General features: G+C 39.6%; 1 protein-coding gene across 6 annotated transcripts in view; it reads left to right on the forward strand.

Annotated features, from left to right (window-relative positions):
* NCOA2 (nuclear receptor coactivator 2) overlaps positions 1-26,640 on the forward strand; it is a 198,014-nt gene that overhangs the window by 144,053 nt on the left and 27,321 nt on the right. For all 6 annotated transcript variants that reach the window (XM_087751698.1, XM_087751711.1, XM_087751680.1 and 3 more), the window contains 8 exons: positions 2,885-3,062; positions 4,462-4,647; positions 5,546-5,647; positions 5,730-5,870; positions 9,203-9,350; positions 11,520-12,789; positions 21,745-21,955; positions 25,062-25,271. In XM_087751698.1, the coding sequence (XP_087607824.1) occupies positions 2,885-3,062; positions 4,462-4,647; positions 5,546-5,647; positions 5,730-5,870; positions 9,203-9,350; positions 11,520-12,789; positions 21,745-21,955; positions 25,062-25,271 (2,446 nt within the window). The remainder of the gene's footprint in view (positions 1-2,884; positions 3,063-4,461; positions 4,648-5,545; positions 5,648-5,729; positions 5,871-9,202; positions 9,351-11,519; positions 12,790-21,744; positions 21,956-25,061; positions 25,272-26,640) is intronic.

Genomic DNA, 26,640 nt, shown 5'->3' on the forward strand with positions numbered 1-26,640 from the left:
ACCTACAAGATTATTAATCGAATAGAAAGAAACGGGAGACTGGGATGTAAGGCCCTGTGCTACTTGAGGCTCAGGTGACCACTTCTGTGGTCAACCCAAGAAGCAGCTGTGAGGAAACGGCAGAGAGCACTTCCTTGCCAAAGAAGTTGCTATAGTAGGAAAATAGTAGGGAAAACTGAAGATTATTGTGGAATGCCAGTAACTGTCATAATCTCTTGCTTGCCGTCTCTGCCTTTGAAAGTTTTCTCCTTAGGACTTTGATAAACATCTGCTATGGCTTTGGTTTTGCAATCCCTTTGAATTGATGTAAGCGTGGACCGCTGCCAAGCAGAATGGTTCAGCCAAACCCACACCCTTCTGCCAGCTCTAAAGGCCATGTGGTTTCATGGTGGGCCAGTTCAGGGGACTGATGTGGCTAGCATCTTTTTTTTTTTTTTCTTGTATTAGGTTTCAGCCAACTCGGTTCTCTGGTCCAGCTCTTCGTATCCTCAGACAGTACCAGGAGCTGTCATGGTGTAGTGAGGACTAAACCAAAGACGTCATGCTTCCATTGGCTTCAAGCAGTGATGAAATGCAGTCTAAGACACTAATCCCTAGCAGAGATGCTGATAGAAAATTGTATTAGAGCCTCAATTAATTAAATCTTGTGAATCATTGTTAGTTGAACTAAATACTAGTCAGCAGTAAAATGTCATGAATGCTACGAAAGCGCATGGAAAGGAGGGAGCTCTGCAAAGAAAGTGAATTAACAGGAGAAGCCGAGAACGATCAGAAATGAAAAGGCAGCAATGATAAAAAACAAAGTCAGAGATTAGAATTTGTGACAATTAACAGGAGGAAAAAAGACCTGGTTTATCTCAATTTAGAGGCAGTCAGGAAAAGTATATACGTGTACATTTATTTGTGGGTTTTATTATTTCGTAATTTAAAAATAGAACAAACAAAGCATTTGGCAACCAGGAGCTCAGCCGCTCTGCTTGTGTGTTGTGCTTTCACTATCCCTCCCCTTTAGCAGAATCATTAACTAACTTAGTTTGGGAAGGACCTCTGGAGCTTGTGTAGTCCCACCTCCCACGGCAAGCAGGTCTGACTAAAGCAGGTGGCTCAGGTCCAAGTCCAGCCGAGGTTTGCATATCTCTGGGGAAAGAGATTTCACAACCTCTTTGGGCGGCCTCTTCCCATATCTGGCCACCTTCGTGGTGAATTTTATTTTTTTGTATCTCTATGAAGTTTCCTGTGTTGCAACCTGTGTCTGTTGCATCTCGTCCTTCCCTTGTGAACCTCTGAATAGAGCCTGGCTCTGTCTTCTCTTCAGCCTTCTGCTAGGTGGCTGAAGACAGAAATAAGGTCCCTCCTTAGCTTTCTCTTGTACTGTCTGGATTTGCTAATTGCTCAGTAGTGTACAATATTTTTAATATGTATCTGTAGCCTGTGTACTTGAGAACTGCCTGCTAAGACCAACACGCAAGCTGTACAGTATACAAGTTTGGTCATACCAGAAATGCTACATGCCTGTATACGCTTGCTATGGCAGCTTCTCCTTGTTAGACTGTTTTGCAGTGAGCTGAGTTCAGGTTTAGTACGGATCCGCTTGCTTTTAATGAACCCATAGTGAGTCGTGGGTTGTCTGTTTTTCTGATTTGTTTCTGTCTCTGGAGATGCCTAACTAACAACTGTGCTAGTGATTTCCCACCAGTCCTTAGAAAGGTGAATAAATCAGGCAAAGCTGCAGAAGTCTGTATGGGTTAATTGTTAATTGAATGCTTAGACCAAAAGCTTTGGTGCTTTTAAGTTTAAAAGGATCCCTCTCTATCTGCTTATATGACATAAAGTTAGAGGGATGTATTCTGAAATATTTCTACCATCCACAGTCATGCTTGCATCTTAAGGAAAAGAAAGTTTGCATAAGAAGTTCTTACTGATATTCAAATTTTTAATTTATCCTCATCAGGTAGAAGTGATGTAGTATTTGGCTTAGGCTTCAGATAACTTGATAACTTGTCTTGATAACATCCAAGCAGATGTCTTGGAAAGAATGCTTCAGCTAGGTTGTCACCATCACAAGAGATGAGAGGGGAAACCAATCAGCAGAAATGACTAATTTAGACACTTCCTTGCAGAAACTTTAAGTCCTTTGGAATACCATGGAGCTGAGTTGAAGAGGTGAAAGCCTGTTCCTGTTCCCTGGATCATGTGTGGACCAAATTAAACTGCTGTCAAATAAAAAAAAATGAAAGCAGTCCTGGGAGTAGGGACTAAAGCTGCACCGTCCTGGATGCTCACTGCCTGCTTGCAGCTCCCTTTGCCCTTCTCTGCTTTTAACCCCTCATATTCCTGGCTGCATGGGGCCTCACTTCTATGAGATGCATTGCTGGGGATGTGGACAGAGCCTTTCTCGTTCTTTCTGGCAGTGTTTTCCTTGCCTTGTGTCAGCACATCTTACGATGTTTTCCTGGGATCAGTCCCGCTGTGGTGCATAGAGGGGTGAACAGGCTCTAGATTTAGCAGAGCTAGCTTCTGGTCCAGGTTTCCAGCTGCGTAGGCAGGCAGATAGGTAGCAACCTCTTCCATTATGTATGTTTGTTTATTTGGAACGGGGTGGTGGTGGTTTGTTTTCATGTGTTTTCATTATTTTGCAAGGGGTGCACCTTTCTGTGCTTTTACACTGGTTTCATGTAAGTAAATGTAGATGCTCAGTCTGAAATGTGTCCTTTGCTACTACAGACGAGAATATAAGAGCTGGGATGGATGCGGAAAGATTCAGCTATGTCTTCTGAAGGAAATACTTATTTTCTGGATATCTCGTTATTAATCTGATTGTTTGGTATTATGTTTCTCTCTCTTTCTCTCTCCTCTCTCTCTCCTTTTTTTTTTTTCCCTTTAGGCCCTAGATGGGTTCTTCTTTGTAGTGAACCCAGAAGGTAATGTTGTGTTTGTTTCTGAGAATGTGACACAGTACCTAAGGTACAACCAAGAAGAGCTGATGAACACAAGCATATATAGCATCCTGCACGTAGGGGACCACAATGAATTTGTCAAAATCCTGCTGCCAAAATCTTTAGGTATATGTCTTTTCCTCATATCATACCATTACTTATTTAACTTTGGTTTCATAAATCAGCATGTCAGTAACAATGTCCTTCCACTACTTTGTTTCATCATATACACTCTGTTTAACATTTTTAATGTATATATATGCTGTATGAATGATTAATAATATTCTCAAAAGCATCCTCTACTCTTTTCAGATTCTCCTTTGTTAAAATTACTCATAGTAACTCATGTTAACTGATATTTTTAATGGATCTCCAGAGGGAATAACTAAAAGACAGCATTAGCTATATGAACTCTCTGTCTAGGCTGGTTATTGTAAGAATGGCCCAAAAAATGGGGAATATAAAAGAAAAACCAGAAAACTCCTTATGGCAGAATTTTTATTTCAATGGTTTTAGTCTCACCAATATCTACCCTTATCTTTGAAAAACTGTGTTTGTTAGTTGCAGCCATTTTTTGCATTTATATTGATATTGGGTTTAGTGTCATTGTTTTTTGGAGGAGGTGAAAAGACAGGGAAAGTCAATACTAGGCACCTCATTTACTCACAGCAGTTTAAAAACTTTTATGCAATTCACTTTAGCATTTTATGACTTTATTTATAAACCCCTGAAGAATTGAAAATGTAACACTTCTAATGGATAAACCCCGTAGATTACTGCCTTTATTGCATTTTATGACTGAAGAGGGTTTTTTTTACCCTGCTCTTTCCTTATGTGGTGTTACATTAATACACTCTGACTGATGTCCAGTACCTATATTTGTGCATCTCAGGATTTTGTTTCCTTTTTTACTTGTCTTAAGCACTGTGTTGGGCTTTAGTTTTATCCATCACTGCATCCAGCTCATTCTCATCCCTTCAGTCTTTCCTGTTGTAGCTGAGACAATGTGTTTCAATATATTCCTGATTGCATTGCTTCCTGTTTTTATAAATACCTATTGGTTTCTTTTCTTTCTATTTCTAATTTGGACACAGATTTTTATACAATGCTGCCGTCTCTTTTGTATTAATCACTTTTAAATTCAATGGACAGATCCTACATACTGCCTTATTTCTTCCAGGCATATAAATTAACTTGATCTACCCAGTAGGCTTTTCACTGTGCTGTATAACTTTTACATGCACCGATATTTAGACTTTTATCCTGCTTTTCTACTATGTCGTTATGAGTCACTTGAAAAAAACACGATAGCTGAACAAATTAGCAGTGCTCTTAAAATAGGAGAATTTTATAAACTACCTTGTTATGTGCTGGTTTGGGCTCTAATATTCAAAATAGATTGTTGTTGTTATACAAGCTTGTTTCCCCACCAGTTTGTGGAGCACCTTGATTAATTTCCTGTGGATAAGCAGCAGAAATGACTGCTACCAGATTTATCTCACTATATGATCTTTGCTTTGCTTAGTGAACGGGGGATCTTGGTCTGGTGACACTTCTAGGCGTAATAGCCATACCTTTAATTGTCGGATGCTGGTAAAACCTCTTGCTGATTCTGAGGAAGGCCACGATAACCAGGAAGCACATCAGAAATACGAAACTATGCAGTGCTTTGCTGTTTCTCAACCAAATTCCTTCAAGGAGGACGGTGAAGGTAATTACTGCTTTCAGTTTGTGTTAGTATTTTCTCTTTCCATGCTGTTGTGCGACAGCAGTTTCGGTGCAGTTAATAGTGTGAGGTAAAGTTGATAAAGTGGCTTCTGAATCCCGAAAAATGGAAAAATTGTACGTTTTTTGTTTTGTTTTTCATTTAACTTTAGAAGTGTACTTGCATCTTGGGTCATGAGTGTGTACACTTGCATGCACCTATTTGTTAAACCAATGTAACTGAAATTGAGAGTAACTGTTTATATTAAAGAGATATCCTAGTTTTATATCACTGCAATTGTAAGAAGAATGTATCTGACTGGGAGGAAAGTTCAATTTTTTGAGTTCTTAGGATTTGAAGACAATTGCGGTTCACCATGTTCTTTACCATTTACTACTTCAGCAGGTAAATTTCCTTAGATTGTATTTTAAGTATTCAGATAAGTAAAAATGGCTTATTATGAAGCTGCTTTCTCAGGGACAGCGAGCATTTGGGGCATGTTTAAGAAATGTGGCTTAGAAGGTACAAAATGGTGAGTGTTGAAGAAATGTGCTCTCTGTGTGTGCAGTATATTCTTTTTTATTACTTATCTCCTGAGGGGCTGAGCTGCTTACAGGTATATGCATAAACACATGCCAATAATTATGGGCTGTGGTGGAGTCCTTGATAATTTTTCTTCTAAAAAAGGAAAAAAGAAAAAAACACCTCTCCAGTCTTGTTTAATGTTATAGGAAAGAATGAAGATGTAAAACCACTGAGCTCTATATGTCCTTTTATTGGTACAAAATCTATTCTTTTGGTCTAAAAATATTTAAAGAATTTTTAAAAAATACTTCTGAATTCTTTGTAGAAACAAAATCTTCCTCTTCTGTACAAATTACTGAAGTAACATTTTTCTTTTAAGATTTGCAGTCTTGCTTGATTTGTGTTGCAAGAAGAGCTCCAATGAAGGAAAGACCACTTCTTCCTTCATCAGAGAGCTTTACTACTCGCCAGGATTTACAAGGTATTGTGAAATACGAGTTTTTAATTTCTTCCCCACCCCCGCAAGGGGAAATTGCTGTAACAAATGTTTTATCTAATATCAGGCAAAATAACTTCACTGGACACAAGTACCATGCGAGCAGCTATGAAACCTGGCTGGGAGGATTTGGTGAGAAGATGCATTCAGCGGTTCCATTCGCAGCACGAGGGAGAAATATCTTTTGCCAAGAGGCATCACCAGGAAGGTTAGGTTTCATATTTTTAGCACTTTCTATATTTAAACTGGTTGTCATTTGTATCTCTTGGTTGTGTTCTCTTTGTTATGTTTATATGGAACAGTGAAAGGCTACTGACAGTCCCTTTTTCAAGCTGATTTGCCTAACACACTGATGGCTCTCTCTGGAGAGGTTTTGCACTTTTCTCTCTGTTTTAGCCTGCTCATTGTAACTATGCCATATTGGAGGGTGCTTTAAATCTTCAAAGCGTTGCAAGTATTTTAGAAAGAAAGACCCTTGCATGTTGCCCACCAAAACATTCAGTACCCATTATTCTTCAGAACCTCAACTCACACATTGCAGTTTGTTGACCTGTATTCCTTTTCTCTACCAAAATGGACTTTTACTGTCACATTTCCTGTGAGAAACACTCAGTGTGAATTATCAGAGATGCAGCATTTGTGCTGTCTGGAAACCTACGTTGTTGTACTGTATGTAGCTGATAAGTGTTATGGGATACACCACAAGCACATCTACTCAGTCAAGATTGTGGTAGGTAAGATGTAGGAGAGTACTGCATTGTGAAAGGTTCCCCATGAGGTTTCCGTGGTAGTGACTGGGTGGGGATTTTTCTTTCCATAAAACCCTGATACTGCTAATTCTAGTAATGGATCCAAATTACTAAAAACAAATAACCCTTTATAGTCCACAGGAAAGTCCTTTCAAAACCAACGGGGAATAACTGGAACATTTTCAGCACAGGAGCATCGTTCTTTGGGTTCATGTTTGTAGAACAGGGTTTACAGCTGGCAATTGGCATGCTGTCTTGGAAATGAAATTGTTACTGGAATCTCAAATTATTCCACCAAATACACCAAAAAAAAAAAAAAAAAGCTTTAGTCATGCAGCATTAATATTCTTTAATATGTTCTGCTTTCATGAAGCCTTCAGGTTTCATGTTGGGAATGTGGGGGCACAGAAACACTGTGATATTTTAGACAACAGCTTTTGGGATATATAGACTAGGAGTGCTAAAAGTTCACAGCCTTACGCTGTGATTTCAGACAGAGCTGAAGAAGGTAGTATGCAATCAAAGTTACAGCAGGGGTTTAGAGAGCGGTTTCAGGTAAGGACCTGTCTGTGCCAAAGGTGTTTTAGGAGTTTCTGTTATGGCATCCAACCACTTGTTACTTCCGTCCCATTCAAATGGTTCCTGACCAAATTAGCAGCTCCTACATCCAGTGCTTAGGTTTGAATGGGTCCTCTCTAAGCTATCTGTGAAGTGATAAAAATATACGTGTTTTGGAGTTTACACTTTATCATTCTTCAGGAGAGGCTTAGGATCGTTATATAAACTGTAGAATTAGTCTAAATGAGGGGGCTCTTCTTGTGGAAGCGAAGAGAGTGAGTGATAAGAGGAGGAGGAAAAACCTCTGGAATTGCTTTGCTGCAAAGGATCCAGCACTAGAGAAGAGTAATGGCTAAAATGTTTCCTTCCCCTGCCCTGCAGTATAGAGAAGAAAAACAAGGCATATCTTGGGCAGTAGCATCTTTGCACTTGACTGAAGAATGCCTTGCATTTTTTAAGTCATTATGGTTTGAGAATAGAAGCAAAGAAAGTAATGGTGTCCTACATGTACAGTGTTGCAGTGTGAAAAAAAGAATCAGCATTAGCTTAATAAACAGCAAAAACCACAAAGCTTTCAAAGTAACTCTCAGTATAAAGTGCAAAATATATGGTAAGTTTTTATTGGCCGCAGTCAGAAAAATAGCATTTCCTCAAGAGGAATACGGAAACATTCTTGTTTGCTTAAAGAATTAGTTTGGAAAATGATTTAAGTAGAGATTTCACTTGTATCCTGTTGGCATTGAGTACTGGAATTTCCTGATGTGGTATATGCTAAAGTTAAGAGTTTTGGACCTTCTGGTGCCCAAAGGTTAAACTGAAACAATGACATACCTAACAGTGAAATTCTGCTTTGTATTGTTTCACAGTTGTAGGTTTTTGTTTTTCTTTACATTTTTACTCTGAAAAACCCCTTCTGGTTGTTTAAATTGTGCTTCCTGTTTTCTCACTGCCTAAATAATACTTTAAAACCTTGCAGAACAATATATAACAGTGCGGGGGACAGGGGAAGAAAACAATCATAACCAGTCCTGCAAGGCTGAAAATCTGGTAGCTCTGTAGAGGAGACTATTTAATAAAGCCACACTCGGAAAACCATGTCATTTCATTACAACAGGAAATATTAAAAGACAAGCAATGAAATGAAGATCAGATTATACTACTAATTAAAAAAAAAAGAAAGAGAACCAAAACCGCAGAAAATGTGTATGTATGAAAAAATAGGAAATTAAAAGTATTTGTAGTGCTTCATTCCTATTTTTTCCCTAGACAATTATATGAAAATTCTGAAGTTAAGTATTTCCCTCCTGCCATATCTGCTAGGAATTGAAAATGATCAGACTTGTTTCATTGATGGCAAAGAGTGAAGAGTAGAATAAATGTTTGGAGATTTGTTTTTCCATAACATGATGTTCATTTTTAATTAAAGAAATGTCACAAGGGTTTACAGAAGTTAGAGAACTGAATTTGCTCAAGTTCAGATTTACGCTGAAAACTTAAGGGCTGCAAAATATGTGCATTGAAGTAAACCCCAAAACTGAAATGCAGTCATATCTAACACTGGGGAAGGATAGCACAGCCCCATTTTTGGTTTAGGTAATTGTATTTGTAATTTGTTTGCACTGTATATTTTTGTATTTGTACTTTAAAAAGTAATAATTTCTTGTTCCAGTTGTTCTTATTTCTAATTGTTCTCGTGTAAGAGATTTATGTACTTTTTAAATTAAATAAGTAGTTAGAGTAACTGTTACAAGATAATTTAAGCAGGCAATAAGGAGGAAAATATACAGGCTAATGGAAACAGATGATCTAGAAACTAAAGGCATTTATATTAATCATCGTGATGTAGATGATACAGATGAAAAAACGTATGAGGAACAAAGGGAGTTAGACACATATTTGATGAAAAGTGAAATGGACACTGAGGAGTTCTTGGTGCACTCCTGAAATATTCTGTATTTCATAGTATTTGTCCTGTACTTGCTGTCACTCCTTATCAGTTTTCTTTTGATCACCCTACAGCATGTGGGATCCTTTATTTTATATGCATCCCATCTATTTATTTTCGAAATTTTTCTTCTGTGTTCAGTTTGGTTTGGTTTGGTTTTTTTGAAGAAATTAACACGATGTCTGTGGTATCAGTGCTGATGGATTTAGAACATCAGATGTTGAGCAACTAAGCTACCTGTACTGTAGTACCTCATTAATTTAATTCTGTTATTTTGCTTGCTTGCAGTGCTGAGGCAGGGACTAGCATTTAGTCCTGTTTATCGGTTTTCCTTGTCCGATGGCACTATCGTTTCTGCCCAAACGAAGAGCAAGCTCATCCGTTCTCAGACGACTAGTGAACCTCAACTTGTAATCTCCTTGCATATGCTTCACAGGTAATCCTCACTGGTTTATTACATCCACGCTCTGCAGAGAGACGGGGAAAGTAAAAAGTTGCCAAAGCAAATAGATTGTTTAAGGCTGATAGATGTTCAGTTGACCTAGAACTGATAGCATGAAAACAAAATAAGTTTTTGAATTCAGTGCTTACAGTAGGAAAAGACTGTAAGATTGTTTCAGGGCTTACAAATGGCATGCTGGATTTTCACATCAAGATCTTCCATTAAACATACAAAATTTCCTTTAATCTCATGTTCTTAATTTCAGTATTTTAATTTCCTGTATTTTGCATAGTAGACACACAAAACTTTCCAAATGTAATTAAATCTAGAAAACTTTGAAGGATTAAATTCCTGTAGTTCACAGTCAGTCATATGTTGGGCCTGGGTCTTCTTTAAAGAATATGTTATGATTATTAGAACTGCATTTTAGACAAACTGCATATTTTAATTCCTTGTCTCTCTTCATTCCTTGTCTTTTCTGGTGCTTGGAGTAGTGGCTTTCATATGTCCAATCCTGAGAAATGTCACCACTATTAGTTTTTAAGAAAAAACGCACAGACAATAATACGTTAAAGTCAAGGATAAGTAATCACTGACCTCAGAACTTCCAACATGAAATTTGAATTAAGTCATTGCATGTCCTGGCATACTTGTGGCAGATTTTGTTTCAGGTTTTATTTGCTGATTACAATTACAATGCTGTCTCCCTGTATCCACAGTATCACTTTTTTGAGAGGAAGAAAACACCTCTAAACGTAATTAAAACTGAAACCATTCTACAGAGATTGTAGATTTGGAAACTGACCTGACCAAAAGCTGTCTGAAATTAGTTTTCTTTGGATTGCTGAAGATGCTTGGTACTTCATGAAGTGCTACATTTTAAATTTTAAAAAGCACCATTAAGTTAAAAATGGTACTTGCAGATTTTCTTGCTATTTTTTAGCAGAACACTGGTACTATTGTATTTGTAATAAAGTTTTAAAAACCAACCTCTCGTTTTATAGTTCATGTCATTCACTTTTGCCTTTATACCTAAGGTAACAAATACAGAGTAACAAGCTTCGCTACTCTGCATGCTTCAGTTCTTTCACTTCTCATGCTTTAACAAAATGTGAAGGTTTATCTTGTGCAAGCAGGGATGGCTTTCATCTCATGGAAAACACATATTAGCAATGTTCCTTTAGTATTTGTTTTTGAAAGTCCAGAGTTGATTTGATTTTTCTCAGAACCTAATTTTTTTCGTCCTAATCTACTTGACACTGTCTCTTTTATAGCTTTTAGCATTTGGGAATATGTCTGATTTTTCTGATTTAAGTTTTAGCCCAGAAGTAAAAAGTATAGTGCATCCTCCCATAAACTAATTAAAATCTCCTGAGGAAAAGAGAAGTGATCTCCAGGTGCTCTCACAAGAGCTTTTTCTCTGTGTGTGTGTCTCTTCTGTTTCCTCTGTCTTACAGCCTACATTTCTAAAATATGAGTTTCAGCTCCTATGTGTGGGGGTTTTTCTTTCTTCTCCTCTTTTCCTGAACGCCCATGCAGGACAATTGCTAACAGACTGTTCCCATTCTGAAGTAGTATCCAGTAGTTCTCTTGGCTCACATGCTTTTTTGGAGCAGTATTGAAATACTCTGGCAGTGTAGAAATGCGACTTTTTCAACTTTCCTTTCACTATGAACTTGGTGGGCAAGTGGCCCACTCTGGACTTGTGGTGGGGCTAACCCATAGAAATTCAAAACTCCTTCAAACAGCTGTCCACAGCTGTCTTGTAAGACGTGTTTGTTTGGGTCATATGCTTCGGATAAGATTTCTGTCAGTTCTAGAAGTTAGCTATTGCAGAACTGTAGGGAAAAGATATACATTAAAGGGAGAGAGTCTGAAATTGTAACCTATCTACATTTCTAATGACTGTCATTTAAATGAGGTATAATTTTGTTTTTTCTCTCTTCCACTGATTTGTTAATGAGGTACTGAAAAACCATACTGTTAATGTGCAGCCATGTTGGGAGTTGCATATCACTTTTGTCAAATTGTCAATTTAATTGTAGGTTTGTTGTGTTATTTTAAAGCAAGGTTTGGGATTTTGCTGCTTCTTCTATAATGTAATTGCAAGTTGGCCACCGTCATTTTAGCTAATGGGTTGTTTTTCTTCCCCTTGCCACATAGAGAGCAGAACGTCTGTGGAATGAATCAGGATTTGACTGGACAAGGAATGGGGAAGATATTGAACCCAATTAGCTCCAGCAGCCCTGCCCATCAGGGCATGTGCAGTGGGAACCCAGGTCAGGATATGACCATCAGTAGCAATATAAATTTTGCCATAAACGGCCCAAAGGAACAAATGGGCATGCCAGCAGGCAGGTTTGGTGGTTCAGGGGGAATGAACCATGTGTCAAGCATACAAGCATCCACTCCTCAGGGTAGTAACTATGCACTAAAAATGAATAGCCCCTCACAAAGCAGCCCCGGCATGAACCCAGGGCAGCCAAACTCTATGCTTTCCCCAAGGCATCGTGTGAGCCCTGGAGTGGCAGGCAGCCCTCGCATCCCACCCAGTCAGTTCTCCCCTGCAGGAAGCTTGCATTCACCTGTGGGAGTCTGCAGCAGCACAGGAAATAGCCATAACTACACCAACAGTTCCCTGAACGCACTTCAGGCCCTCAGCGAGGGCCATGGCGTTTCTCTAGGATCGTCGTTGGCTTCACCTGACCTAAAAATGGGAAATTTACAAAATTCCCCTGTGAATATGAATCCTCCCCAGCTAAGCAAGATGGGTAGCCTGGACTCTAAAGACTGCTTTGGACTATACGGGGAGCAATCAGAAGGTACAACTGGACAAGCAGAGAGCAGCTGCCATTCAGGAGAACAGAAAGATAACAGCGAAAGCAACATGCCACCGGTTGTCAGTGGCGAGAGACCTGATGGACAGAATAAACTGCACGATGGAAAAAGCCAGACAAAGCTCTTACAATTGCTGACCACCAAATCGGATCAGATGGAGCCTTCGCCTTTGTCCAGTACCATGGGAGACGTTAGCAAGGACTCCACGGGAGGGTTGCCTGGGTCTGGTTCAGCACATGGAACCTCGCTCAAGGAGAAGCATAAAATTTTGCACAGACTATTGCAGGACAGTAGTTCTCCTGTAGATTTGGCCAAGCTCACAGCAGAGGCCACAGGCAAAGAACTGAACCAGGAGTCCAGTAGCACAGCTCCTGGTTCAGAGGTGACTGTTAAACAGGAGCCAGCAAGTCCTAAGAAGAATAATAATGCACTACTTCGCTACTTGCTAGATAAAGATGATACTAAAGATATTGGTTTACCAGACATACCCCCAAAACTGGAGCGGCTGGACAGTAAGACAGACCCTTCCGGTAGCACAAAGTTAATAGCTATGAGGACGGAAAAAGAAGAGATAAGCTTTGAGCCTAACGAACAGGTAAGCAAATCTTTGCAGTATGTTTGAATGAGATGTTCTAGGCCTGCATTCCTGCCATCTTAATTTTTTCCAGACTTCCTCTAGGAGTAATCTCTTGACACTTCAAGAGGCTGTTACATGTCTTTTGAAATCCAGTCTTCACTCAATTTTCCAGCTGGTGTTACTAAGTTGTGATCATCACTCTGCCTAAAAGAACAGACTCTGCCTGGGAGGAGATGGATAACTCAGGGACTGAACGCTGGGGAACCTTTCCCAGATGGTTGTCAGATGAAGAGAAAATACTTGTAACTGTTGGTTAATGCTAACTTATTGACAGCTTTTCCCATAGGCTGTTGTTGAACTGCTGTGGGCTAGATGGGCTCTTGACCTAGGCCAGCATAGCAACTACGCTTCTGCCATGTAAAGCAGGTTCGTGCTCAAGGACAGGAGTTGTTTGAAAGGACTGATACCAACTTTGCATTACTGGTCTTTGTGCTATACTTGAGCTGCAAATTAAAATCAAGGCAAATAGACTTCCCTTGTTTCTGTGCCAGTTAGGGGGGGTTTGTTGTTGTTTGTTTGGTTTTTTTACCTGAAAAGTTTTTATATTCAACCCCAAGTTCCCATGGATGATTAACTGTTCAGTGCAGAGATCACTTCTCTCTGTGCAAGGTTATCTGCATTGAATTTTGCATTCAGAATTTGTGTTCTGTGCACGATTGCTTGTTGCTCTGCTGCCCAACATACTAATAAACTGTATGTTGTTAGGACCTGTGCTAAAAAGTGTTATTTCACTGGCCTTCATGCAGAATTCACTTTCAAAAAGCACCAGGTTCACATCACCCAGAATGCTTCAGTTTTCAGAGCTTTGTAAGAAAAAGGGATGCAGCAAAAGCAATTTGCTACTTCAATATTACGGTTTATTTTATTTATAAAATGGGTAATTACAATATCAATTTTAGTATAAGGCATTTTCTGGGGAGTTTATAACTAGCTGGAGTTAATGATCCTTAGCTTTGTCCTACACTATCAACTCTCCCAGCTGGTCATTAATCCCTAGGCAGTGCCCTGTGCATGAAGCTTTAGTTTGTAAATCATGATCAGATTATACACTGTGCAAATGTTCATGATTCTCATTCATAGCCATATCCTTCACTTTTAAAATATTGTGTATTTTTAATGTGCAGACTGGGTTTGAGCTTGTTTATTTTTGTAAATCTGTTGTATTTTTATTATTGTGTTTATATAAATACATCATTTTTTATACTTTCTATATTGTATTTTCAGGCTGAGGAGGGATAGACAACATTTTCTTAGCCCTAAGTCACAGCATTGAATTTTTTTTTTCACTTTGCCCTTTTGGCAGTCTCTAACCAGTAGACAGTTCTTTCAACGATGGTTATAACCACAAATGTAGAGGCCAAACACACCACTACAGTGGGGATGCAGCATTGTTAAAATCTCAGTTATCCAAGCGTCTCCTAAGGTTGCTTCACTTCTTGTGTTTCAACAGAATTTAACAGCTATTGCCATTATGTAGAAGCAATTGTGGTTTTTCAATCCTTCCCATGCTTTAGGGGGAACTGAGCCAAATTACACTAATTTCTACAGGGATTAATCCTCAAGCCTGGATGTTAGTTTAGTCCTGAATACAGCTACTATTTTGTAGTGCCTGTAGAGGGAGGGCTTAGATTCTCCGTGAGAACTTATGCTTTGTTAGGCTAGAAAGACACAGATATCAAGAAATTCACAGCTGAACTGGCAACAATAAACTATTGTAAAAATATTTAATAGACTTCAATTCCTAGTTCAGATCTTACACATTAAAGTCAATATTGGATTGAAGGCAGAGATCCTTTGGTTCTCAGTATTTGATACTGGACAAGAACATAGAATTTGGTAATCACCAAAAAAATTATGTCTAAGTAGATAAAAATCATGGTCTTCAGATGGTTTACTCCCCAAGAATTAAATTTGTCAAAGAATTAAAATTTCCTCTTTCACGATCTCTGTGGAGTAGACAAGAAACAGCTTAGCTTGTGAACCCATTCGCAAAGAGCAGGTTTTGTCCCCTGTGGAAGTTGGCTGTCCAGTCCAAGGTAGTCCTACGAGCTCATTTTATCGTTGATGGAAAAACAGAAAAAATACTCCGGGATTTTTTTTATCTTATCCTAATGTGTGTCTGAAATAGGGAAGGTAAGCTGCTCTCTAGTGATGTTCCCATTGACTAGTGGTAGCCTAGATGTTCAGTTTAAACTAGCTGCCTTACTTTTTCATGACTAAAGATAGGCAAGTTGTGTCTCACCCTAAATGTAAATATGTAACTATAAGAGTGGCTTTCAAGAAAGAGACTTCAGTGTCTACAAGCATTGCCAGCCTCAAGCATTTGAAAATCAGGTCCCCAATATTATGAACTTTGTAAAGTGAATAGTCTATTCATTTTTTTATTTTTAGGCTTCGTGTCTCTGAGGTCAGGGGAGGGATTTGAGGGTGTTGGCGTATGGACTATGGATGTATTGCCTTTTCTTAAAATTTGAAGACAGACATTGTCTCCCACGAGAAAGGGGAGCAGAGGTACAGGAAGGTCCAGGAGTCGGGGCTATTCAGAAAACCACGAAGCGGTGCAGGAGTCGTGATGAAGTGGTAAGGGCTGAAGTGTTGGGGCTTCCTCAGCACTGAGGTAAGGGGAAGCCAGTCCCACAGCTGTGATGGAAGGCTGCTGGATAATGACAGAAGGGCTTTTGTAGCTCCCGCTGGTTGTAAATAGCGTTCTAAAACCTACTTAAAATGCAGTGAAACCCGGAGCTGAATAAACAGGGGAAGTCCAACGTGGAGTAGGAGATGAAATGGTGGGGAATATAAAATAATGTAAGCGTTTATCTAGCTGAAGGCCAGGCCTTTAAACAAATAACCACTTTACCCCAATTATAAAATCACTGAAAATATTTAGCATCAAAAACTTTTCAGCTTTGGAAGACGGTCTCCCACAGGAAGTGCTCATTGCCTAAATTTAGATCAAAGCTGGAACTATTTAGTACAAGACTAGAACACAGATTCTTGTGCTAAATTCTTCCATCCCCTGCGTCCTTCCCCCCCCCACCCGCCTTCTTCCTCCTGTGTGTAAAAATTAGCCGTGTGCTTGTGTTACCTATTTTGCAGGTTTATTTAAAACTTCTCCTCCCCGAGGAATGTTGTATTTTTAAGTAATTAGTCACTGGAGTGTGCAGTTTCTCTGGAAACCGCAGCAGAGCGGCAGTGGGATGGCCTCTGCAAGGGGGATCGGGGTGTTGGGAGGCAGCAGAGCCATGACGTTTTCTCCTTTTACTTTTGGTGTGACTTTCTGAGCAGGAAATGCTTTGAAGTGCACCCCTGTACTAAAAATAGCAGTCTTCTAGGTAGTGTGTTTAAACATATACTTCTGCAGAGAGCAGCAACTGACAGGAAGCCTTTCTCAAATGGCAGAGAATATTTCCAGTGCTGCCGTACCTTTTTCCCTTCCTTGGTGGGATGATGGTTATCAAGCTGTATTAGGCTGATTGCTATTCCAGTTAAGGCAGCTGTGGGGGAGAAGATGAAAGAGAGACCTGCTGGGGAGGCTCAGCGGAGCTTTCCTACAGCACCAACAGTAGTAGGACTGTTGCTATCAAGCACCACGAGTACTCGTATCGTTCTCCACTATTAAAAAGGGAAAGCGGTGGAAACTGATTTGCTACGGATTTGTTTCATAGGGCATCCCTCAGCAGTAGGACTACAGCTACGGTGGAGCTGCCGTGGTGGGACTTCATTCCACACCCTCCTTCCCTGTGCTGTCTCTCAAAAAGCTCCTCGTGCTTCTGGCTGCAGCCAGCACACGCTGCTGCTGGTCGGGAGCAGCCCGTGTAGTGGTCAGCAGATGGTCAAATCTGACAAGGACTGGCTAACAGCCCAGGGGAAGGAGAGCGAAAGCGTAGGGGGACGTCAGAGAAACGTCATGCGCTGAACGGTGTCAGGTATTGCCTTGCTAAAGAAACATTTTGTTTAGCCATATTGTTTTGCACTGCAAAACCCTTCTGTAAATTGGGTGTGGATTATTATATTCATATTACAGATGAAGAAACTAAGACATAGAAATGTGAAGTGGCTTATTCTCTGAGAAAACACTTGGCACAGTGCAGAGTAAAAGCCTTATCTCCATAAGTGCACTCTGCTCTTTTTTAGCCAGCAGGCAATATAGACAGCCTGTTTGTCTGACAGGGACTTTGCAATGCCGCAGTCTCCACCAGTGCTGTTCCACAAATCATCTTAAGCATCTACCTTTTTGTCCTAAAACTCAGAAACTGTTCTGGTGTTCCTCGCACACCTTGTCAACTCCACTGTCCTCTTGCTCTATGTGGAAACTGGTATCTTCCCAATACTAAAATATTTTCCTTATACATGCCCCTCATCTTCCAAAAACCTATTTCTTGATGTCCAGAATCCATTAAATTAATGAAGGACATTGGTTTCTTCTTGAAATTCTATCAAAACCTTAGAATGGGGATTCCGTTTTCTGAATGTCTTTCGACTAGAGTTCTGTTTCCAGAAGTTAGTAGTAGATTAGCCTGATAATATAACAGGCTTTTTAGCCAATTGTTTGTTTAATGCAGTTACCAGGGAGAAAAAGACTATATTGATTCCACTTCTGATTTACTTTTTCCTTCTTTTTGTAATCCTTTAATTTATGGCCAGTTTGGAGCAGGGATTTGGGTTTGTTTACCTTTTGCGGTCAAATGTTTTGCCCACGCTACAGAAGTAGCTAATGAGGTATAGTTTCAAGTGGTGTCCCCACCAAAAGACATCCTGCTGTAAGGAAGAAGGCGCAGATGCCTCTGTCATACGTCGTCGTAAAGGAAATGCATACATGTATGAAGTTTGGAATACAGGGTCTCAGTGCAAGCCACGGGCATTGCCCGTGGTGGAAAAGAGGTCTCCAGAGAGTTTAGGATCTTTTCTAGTCCTTTACAGTCCATGGAAGCTAGACTTTGACATAAAAACTTTTGTAAGCTGAACTTCATGTTGAGGTGTAACTGCCTTTCAGTAAGCAATTAACACTTTAATCTACCTTTCTCTAGATGATGGTGATAAGTACTTTGAAAGTAGGTACTTTTTCAACTGCAAAAATATTTTTAAGCACAATTTGTCTTACACTTTCTGGCACTTAGTGTCCCAGCTCTACTGAGATTGTTGTCATTGCGTTGCTTAGAGATAGTGAAAATATGTTCACGAGAACTTTCTTGTGATGCTTAGCTCTTTATCAGGCATATTTTTTTTTTAATTTATGACAAATAATTGTTTTACAGGCGGGTTAGGGTGTGCCGTCTATTTACATAAAGTTCAATTTAGACCATTAACAAAATAAATATAGAATATAAATAAAAGAAAAATCCCACGAAACTAACCAAGTAAATATTTTAATGCTAGTTTCTGCGCATATGCTGCCATTTGAGGGTGAGTCTGGAAAGACTTAGGCTAACATCATAGCTTGGTGTTAATTCTAAATCTATTTTGGAGCTTTTGCAGCAGTTGAGAATCCTCATCTCATCAAAAAATAAAGATGAAATATTTGATATTGATTATGTTAAGTAAAAAGAAGGAAGGTTACGTATTTGTGTTGTTATAATACATCTGTTGTATTTGGCCTTTCTTTGCCACTTCCTGAGAGGAATTAAAAGCATCTTGGGGAGTGCAGTTTTCTGACACATTTGGATCAATATGTTCTTCTCTGGCTTTGTTTTGGGTTTGGTTATTTTTTTACATCTGATATTTAAACAAAGAATTGCAGGAGCCAGAATGTTAAAAAAAAAAAAAAAAAAAAAAAAAAGAAAAAAAGACACAAAGTCCCGCACAAAACCGAACAAAAAAACCCCCTGCAACATACAAAACTTCCCTTCACTGTTGTCTCAGATATGTTTAATGAAGGCCATATGTCTTAATTCCCCCAAAGAGTACTGAATCATCCTTCTATAATTTATGATACTCTATATCAGTCTCCTCTACTGGCTCTTGCAGTCTTCTTGTACCACATCTCCCAGTGCTCAAAATGCGGCAGCTATAAACATCGCTCACAGCTGTCTCTCAGAGCGCCTTTTTGAATTTGCTTATCACCTGTCCGCACAATGATTTAGGCTTCCTGTAATCACATTTGATTCCTCCTGGCTCTACCTTTTCTGTTGGTGTGTTGTGTCCACCCGACTGCCTGTAAGTGCCTGGAAGGCAGCGAGTCAGCAGGGGGATTTGTCAAGAGCAGGTAATGTCGGACCAACCTGTTTTCCTTCTGCAAGAGGGTAGTAGGCTTTTTGGCATAGGAGTAGCAGCGTATGCCATGTGTCTTGGTTTGAGTAAGGCTCTTTGGCACCCTTAAGTGTGGCATTCTCGTAAGCAGATTAGAGTTGCATGGTCAAGATGAAACTGCTGTGAGTGGGAAGCTGTTTGGAAATCCTTACACACAAAGTCGTTATTTAAGGATTTACTGTCAAAATGGAGGTCCTGCAGGAGCTCGTGCAGCATCTAGAGCTGCTCAGTGTTTTAGTTAACCTAAATGACCCAATGAGAGACTAGAGTGTATGCTTGGTAAAGCTGCGTGTGCGGACACTTGAATGTCTGCAGATACACTGGAGGACAGAATTCAAATCCAGCTGCAACCAGGAGATACGGAGGAAAAATCTTAGGAGAACATTCAGGATGAACAAACGCTACTTATAATTAGTCAATAATAATGTCACAAATTTAAAAAACTGAGGGGACAACTGACTAGATAGGACTTTTTCAGAGCTGTGTCTAGGGATTGCAGTGAGCACAAGATGAGTGAGAGTCAGTAATGTCAGGTAATTAAAAAAATCACGGGCTTTTCTGGAACGTGCCATCAGAGCGTACTATGTGTAGAGTAAATTTTCTGCTTTACTCAGCAGTTGTAAGGCTTCATCTTAAGTCCTATTCTGGACACAGCACTTCAGCAAAAGTGTGGATCAACTGAAGACAGTCCACAGGAGCAACAAGAGTAATGAGAGGTCTAGAAAACAGGTTATATGCTGAAGAAAATTCAACAAGTGGAGATTGCTTATTAACTTCAGCTTAAAACCCAAAAAGGCACATACTTTCTATACAGAAAAGGTTAGAAAAAGAAAGGGAAACGCAATTTGTTCTCAAGATTCAAAATACGGCAGGAAGGAAGGGCCTAAATTTCAGTGAGGGAGATTTTGCATTGACACTGGGGGAAAAAAGCGAGTAGTAAGAATAGCAGAGTGCTGAAACCAGTTCCCTGGGGAAGCTGTGGATTTTCTGTCACTGAATGTCTTTAACAAGAGACTATATGAACTTCTGTAGGGAATGGCATACACTGATTTTGCCTCGAGGCTTTAAATGTCTTCCAGTCCTCTGATTCTGTGATTTCCTACCATTTTACCAATAACACCAGTCTGCAAGTCACCCACATGATGCCTTTTAACAGAGTAAACACTTTCCTCTTTTGCACCGTATATTCTGATCTGTAAGATTAGGAGGTGATGCGGAAGGAGTGAAGAGTAATACCGTGTTTATCTGCAGCCAGTTATCCAAAAAGGGTATATAGAGGTGTAACCTCGAGGCATCTTATCCACCTTTGAATAAAATAGCTGGGCTTCCCAGGAGCAGGTTAGCTGTGGCAGCAGGAGTTTAGTACGGACTAATGTGCAGTGCTTCCTAGCTAGGCTGAGAGTGCCTCAGTAGGTAGTTTAAAGCCATCTCAGTTGTTTCTACATTATCCTGTGATCTGCGGCGTAAGCTTGCTCTCAATAAGCAACAAGTTCGCAAATGCGATGGTAGGACAAAAAAGAACAGGAAGAACTGTATTTCAGTTGTGTGCATGTTTGTGGTGGTATTTCTCGGTTCCCCATCCTTCATGGCTGGCTGCTCACTCTCTGCCTCTCTTCCGTCATTGCATATTTCCTAATGAAGGCGCTGATTTTGAGTAGGTTTTTGTTATAAATACTGTCATGAAATGTTTCCTGTGCAATTTGGTGTAACTGAGACTGGACTGCCTGTTGGTAATTATTACCCAAAAAGTTTTACCCTATTTAAAGGTTTAGGAGTGGAGAATATACTTGTAATAATTTCCAAATTTCCAAAGATTTTAATTCTGAGGGTTTATAGACAGACCAAAAAAAAATACTGGTGAAAATCAACATTTTTAAGAAAAATGTACAGGTCAGTATTTATGTTAGTATAGGATGAACTTAATTTTTTTCCCATCTTTATTTCATGGTAAGTTTCTACTGAATTGAATGTAATTAGATTTCTCTTTTTTTTCTTATTGTAGAGAAGTTATTTTCACTGATTTGGGAAGTTGTAAGCAAAATAAATTCCTAAATCTAGTAACTAGTTGACAGGTTTTCATTTATAGGACTTCATTGAAATGTGTTTTGCTTGCCAGTTAACTTATATAGAGTTATTCAGTGTTAAGGTTTTGAATGTAACAAAGAATATGCATATGGGGAATTGTTTTAGCCATGAAGCAACTTTTCCATTGTATGCTTTTAATCAAGTCATAAAGAGACTAGAAATATGACTGTACTGAAAGGAATATTGGTTATACCTACATAAACCCCCATCTTCATCACTGTTGGATCTCTTCCCCTGCCAAATTATCCCTGCTGTCTGCACCGGTCACAGAGTGCACAGGGAGAATCTCCCCTTTGCCCGAGGTGCAGATCATGTGGCTGTTTGTACGTCCCGATGCTGGGGTTTTGAAGGGGTGCCAGTGCCACACCAGGCTCCACAAACGCAAAGCCGAGGAGCCCTGGTTAGCCTGCCTTTTTGACAGCTTTGTGAGCTTCCTCCACATCAGGCTTCTCGCAGGAAGCATCCGAAGCCGGTGCAAGGCGTTAACAGTTGTGGGCTGCCTGGCTTGGCGTGAGCAGGACGCCAACAGCAGGCGAGCAGCGACGTGTACTGTGGGTTTGTGTTTTTTTTTTTTTATTGCAGCCAGGCAGTGAATTGGATAACTTGGAGGAGATTCTGGATGACCTGCAGAACAGCCAGTTACCGCAGCTTTTCCCAGATAGCCGCCCAGGCGCGCCAGCGGGCTCGGTCGACAAGCAAGCCATCATCAATGACCTCATGCAGCTCACCAGTGACAGCAGCCCCGGCACGGCTGTGGCCACCCAGAAACCAGCAATGAGGATTTCACAGAGCAGTGAGTCCGCCTTCTGCGCGCGTGTAGGCAAAGCTTGCGAGCCCCCAAAGTGGTGGTCGTGGTGCCCCTGGGCCGGCCGGGGAGGAGCTGGGCAGCTCCTGGTCCTGGTCTGGTCTTGCGTGATGACATAGCGCCATCTGCGGTCGTCCCATTTCGAAAGACACGTGAAGGTTATGTCTAATTCACTCAGCACCCTGGAAGTCCGTGCCCTCTGAGGAGTTTTAAGGGGTACCCTCAAAATAAATGAAACGTCCCCTGCTGTAGTTAGAGGTGATGCTGCTGTCGTGCAGACTTTGGCATGGAGAGCACGTGCATTTTGTTCTGACGCACATCACTCCTTTCCAGCATCCCTTTCAGTAAATGGGACGAGATAGGCTTTTCTAAGCGTGAAGGAGAGTCGTCTTCTAAAACCACAAGATTAATAGAAAGCTGTATGATTAAGAGGAATGCCAGTTTGAAATTGTGGCTTTTAATTGAGTCCCTTCCAGCTGACAGTGTTCCTTAACTTTATTAATTAACTTACAAATCAGTGTTGAAATGTTGGTCTACCACCATAGAATAATGGAAAGCAAGCAAGACAGGAGTCTCATCGGCTACGAATGTTGAAGAAAATAGCATAAAAAGCCACTGCTTCATTTTTTTCTCCTGTTGGCGGGGATGGCAGTATCTATTTACTTCCTTAAATGTACGCTGGTGGTTTTTTTATAAAACATACAGCTTAGATAATATTTTTAGCCATTTTGATGATATTAAAATAACACTGTGCCACTTTCAAATGAACTCAAATTACTTAAAATGTTTAAATTAATATTAATATTAATAATAAATATTAACGTTTTAATTCATATTAGAATCACTACAGATCCTTAAATTATCATTTGTTATCAGCGTTACTCAGAGAAAGATGCTTGGATTTAATGTACTCATTTTTGTAAGTATGGGGTTACTAACAGTAGCAGCGCATAAGTCAGAAGGATATCTCTGCACATCTGAAATCTTTAGCGTATTCCTTCTGAAGCAAGGTCTGACGGTTCCTTCCACTGTAGCCTTTTGGCTTTCCAGAGTTAACCTGGCTTTAAATCTGCTTTCAAAGCTACTGGCAGTACAGTAACAGTATGATTGTAAATGAGAGTGTCTTGGTGGTTAGCAGCAGTTCTGTAAAAGCAGCATCCTGTTTCCCATGTAAATTAAAACCCTAAAACCTTTTCCCCCAGCTCAGTCTTGTGTCTGTGCCTGATTCCCCTAGGGAACTTCTGCCTTGTTTTCAGTAGAATAGCATACGGAAAACAGGTGCACAGAAGTAGTGAGTGTCTTCTCATATGCTCACAGAAAAGCAATGTAGAATGAATGTCAAATCTTATGCAATTCCAAAATAGGTTTCAGGGGTTTAAATTTTTTTTTCTGAAGAAATAACCAGCTTTCATTTTACAGGTTTTACATGAAAAGAATCTGTTTAAAAAAAAAAATATAAGACTTGAAAGCTGCTAGATTTGCCAAATTGCTAGAATTTGTTGCGTGGGGGACAGGGAGCCTCCTTCAGTCGCATCCTGACCAAGAGTAGAATATGTGATCTGAGCACCATCACATCTCATCAACTGTGGTGTTAGTTTGTGCTGCATTTCCAGCTTTCCTTTTTGTAGGATCAGTGGGTGCTGGCAAAGCTACCCACGTAATGACTTACTCATCTATGTGATTTTTCAAACTTCTGGGGCAAACAGTTCTGAAACTGTCACTGAAGTTTGGTTTTTGTTCAATCCATAGACTTTATGATGCCCCTAAGCTTGGGAAGGTCATTTTTGTCTCATAATAAGTAGGTTTTGTTTGCTTGTTTGAACAGACAGTCAAGATAAAATCTTGATCTCGTGGTTAGGAATTAGGTGTACGTGATGTGATGTATTTCCTATACATACATTATTAAAAAAATAAATAAATACAACGAATTCCTGTAGTCTGGTTTTATAAAATAAGAAGAAAAATCAGAGACCTTTGTAATACAATGTTTCTGTACTTTTTAACAAGCTTAATAAACCTCATCTAAGTTCTCAAATTCAAAAGTATCACTACTTTGATCTAAAATAAAAAAGAAGTTCTTTAACTTCTTTGTAATGTGATGAATATAAAAATGCAGAAGTTGCTGTAAGGATGCCATTATATCAGAGACTCTCCTAGGGGAAGCTATCAGGAAGTATTGCAAATAATAATTTCACAAAAATGGTTAATTTATTTGTATGTATTTTGTTGGTATGATTGGAAATGGAATCAGAGGCACAAGGTCAGTGTTTGATTCATGTTTGAGAACTAGTTGTGCACACAGGGGATGTTTTCATGCATTGGAACATTGCCCAAACACCAGCTGAGCCAGATGCTTGCCGGTCAAGGTTTGAAGCTCACTTTTCTGAGACAGTCTGCAGTTTTCTTTGCAGAGCCTGATTTTAAGAGCACAAAACACCTCAACAGAAGAAAACAGTTATATAAAGGTGACAGTAATCATCAAGCATGGTTCTGTTTACCAGAATGTTATGTTGGCACATCTCTAATTCTGGACCGCTTATTTGTTGTTGCTGAATCATGGAAGTATTTATTTTTATTAATGACAAAAAATGTAAAAAAAAAAAAAATTGTAGAAATGGGGCTACAGGATCCGATATAGATTCAATCTGTCCTTAATTTTGGTAACTTCTTCAGGGGCACAGCTTATGCTGGAAAACTTTCAAAACCGAGATAATTCCTAACAATCTGCCTCAGGATGACATCTGCATGCAATTACAGTTCTACTAGGTATAAGATTAATTGGCAGTAGTATGCACATCACATAGTGGTATATTTTGTTGTAGTGGCTCTTCTGTCAGTTAAATTGCATCATTTAAAGTTTTAAAAATATGCACGTTATCTGTTTTAGTGTCAGAATGTTCCATTTTGAAATTTACATAAAAATGTCAAGAAGGGATGTTTCTCAGACAGATATGGAGTGGGTAAATTATGCAGCACTAAACAGCTCAGCCCAAGAGCTTAAAGTGTGTTTGGGTTCTGGGTTTTTTTTTTTTTTTTTAACAAGTAAAGTTTCCATTCTTGTAACTTTGCTTTTTTCTTTGCTCCTCCTGTCTAGCTTTTAATAACCCACGAGCAGGGCAACTGGGCAGGTTATTACCAAACCAGAATTTACCACTTGACATCACACTGCAGAACCCAACAGGTGCAGGAACTTTCCCACCCATAAGAACGAGTAGCCCCTATTCAGTGATACCTCAGCCGGGACTGATGGGCAGGAATGAAGGGATGATAGGAAGTCAAGGAACTTTAGGCAACAGTAGCACAGGTAAGATGACTTTCCATGTTTTTTAAATATACTTGAGACAGACTATACTGCATGTGTAACGTAATGTCGAGGTTACTAGAAGTACAGGTTATTATAAGGACTTTCCAAAAAGTTTGGGAAAAAATTGTGTTTCATGGGCTGTTATATATTGGCATATGTATTTTGAACTTCTGTTTCTGCGTATTTTTAGTCCTGCTCTTCATGCACTGCTTTTCACCTACCTGAAAACTTCTAGATGAACACATTGTATTGGCAGTTAAAGTCTGTTCACATCAATGTTCCAGATTCAGCTGAGGCTTAGATAGGTAAAGATCCAATTTTTCTGCCTCAAAAAAGCAAATAAATGAACCACTTCTGTGTAGAGGTAGTTCTTTCAAAACAAAATTGTGGGCAATACTGTTGCCTTTATGATGTGTATCTCTGCAGACCTTGGCTTGGCCCTCGGTTATCCTTTATGTATTAGCCTTGGTTCTCATTTTAAATTAAAGAAATGCTAATGTTTATATCATTTTCTGAAACAAACTTTTTGGGAACCATCAGGTGTTGCAGTGGTATTGCGTCTTGTCATGGGTTATGCCTAATCTGGGGTACGTTGTTTTCTTCATGTTGCCCTAATACTGTACAAAGATACCACAGGGGGTTTCACAAGAGAAGTCTGGCCGATTGACTTATTTCAACTAGTACGTAGTCTGAGACTGTCCAAGTGTGCAACAACCACTAAGAACTCTGACTAACTAAATGGGTATTGTAAGTCCTTTCAGCTGGCTATATTCACTGTCAAAATTTTATATTTAGTTTGCATCAGTATTACAAAAGACATGCTGCCAGACACTGAAATATCCTATTTAAGCAGTTCAGAGGTCAACTTTTAGTCTTTCAAGTGTCCTATTACTTTCATGTTCTGTATACATACTAGAGGATGTTATTCGTCTTATGTATACAAGTTAGAGAGTATTATCTGTGTTCCTGCCATTTGCTCTAGCACACCACATATTTCAGCTGATAGAATGTGTACACAAATAGAACAAACCTGAGGATGTAACACTGAAGCAAGTTTTGTACAGCAGCTGAAGCAATGACCCTCTTCAGAGTGTTTTTCTCCTTGGTTATATATCACCAAATAATAGAACAGATGAGTAATAATTATTTGTGTGGCTTTTAGTATTCATTTAAGGATGTTGCAAAGTGCAACCGGAGAGACCGGTAGTCCAATCTGAAATCAGTGTTTTTATCTGCTCTCTTGACTGTATAAAATTGAAATGTATAAATACTATGAATGCACCTCTTTGGGTTTGGGGGGGTTCCGTGTTGGGGTTGGGTTGGGTTTTTTTGGCTACTGTCAGAGTGTAGTACTCTATATATTCCAAGT

The sequence above is a fragment of the Nipponia nippon genome, unplaced genomic scaffold (genome assembly GCF_047370975.1).
Source record: "Nipponia nippon isolate SJK-2023a ecotype South Korea unplaced genomic scaffold, ASM4737097v1 scaffold_1, whole genome shotgun sequence".
Lineage (NCBI taxonomy): Eukaryota > Metazoa > Chordata > Aves > Pelecaniformes > Threskiornithidae > Nipponia > Nipponia nippon.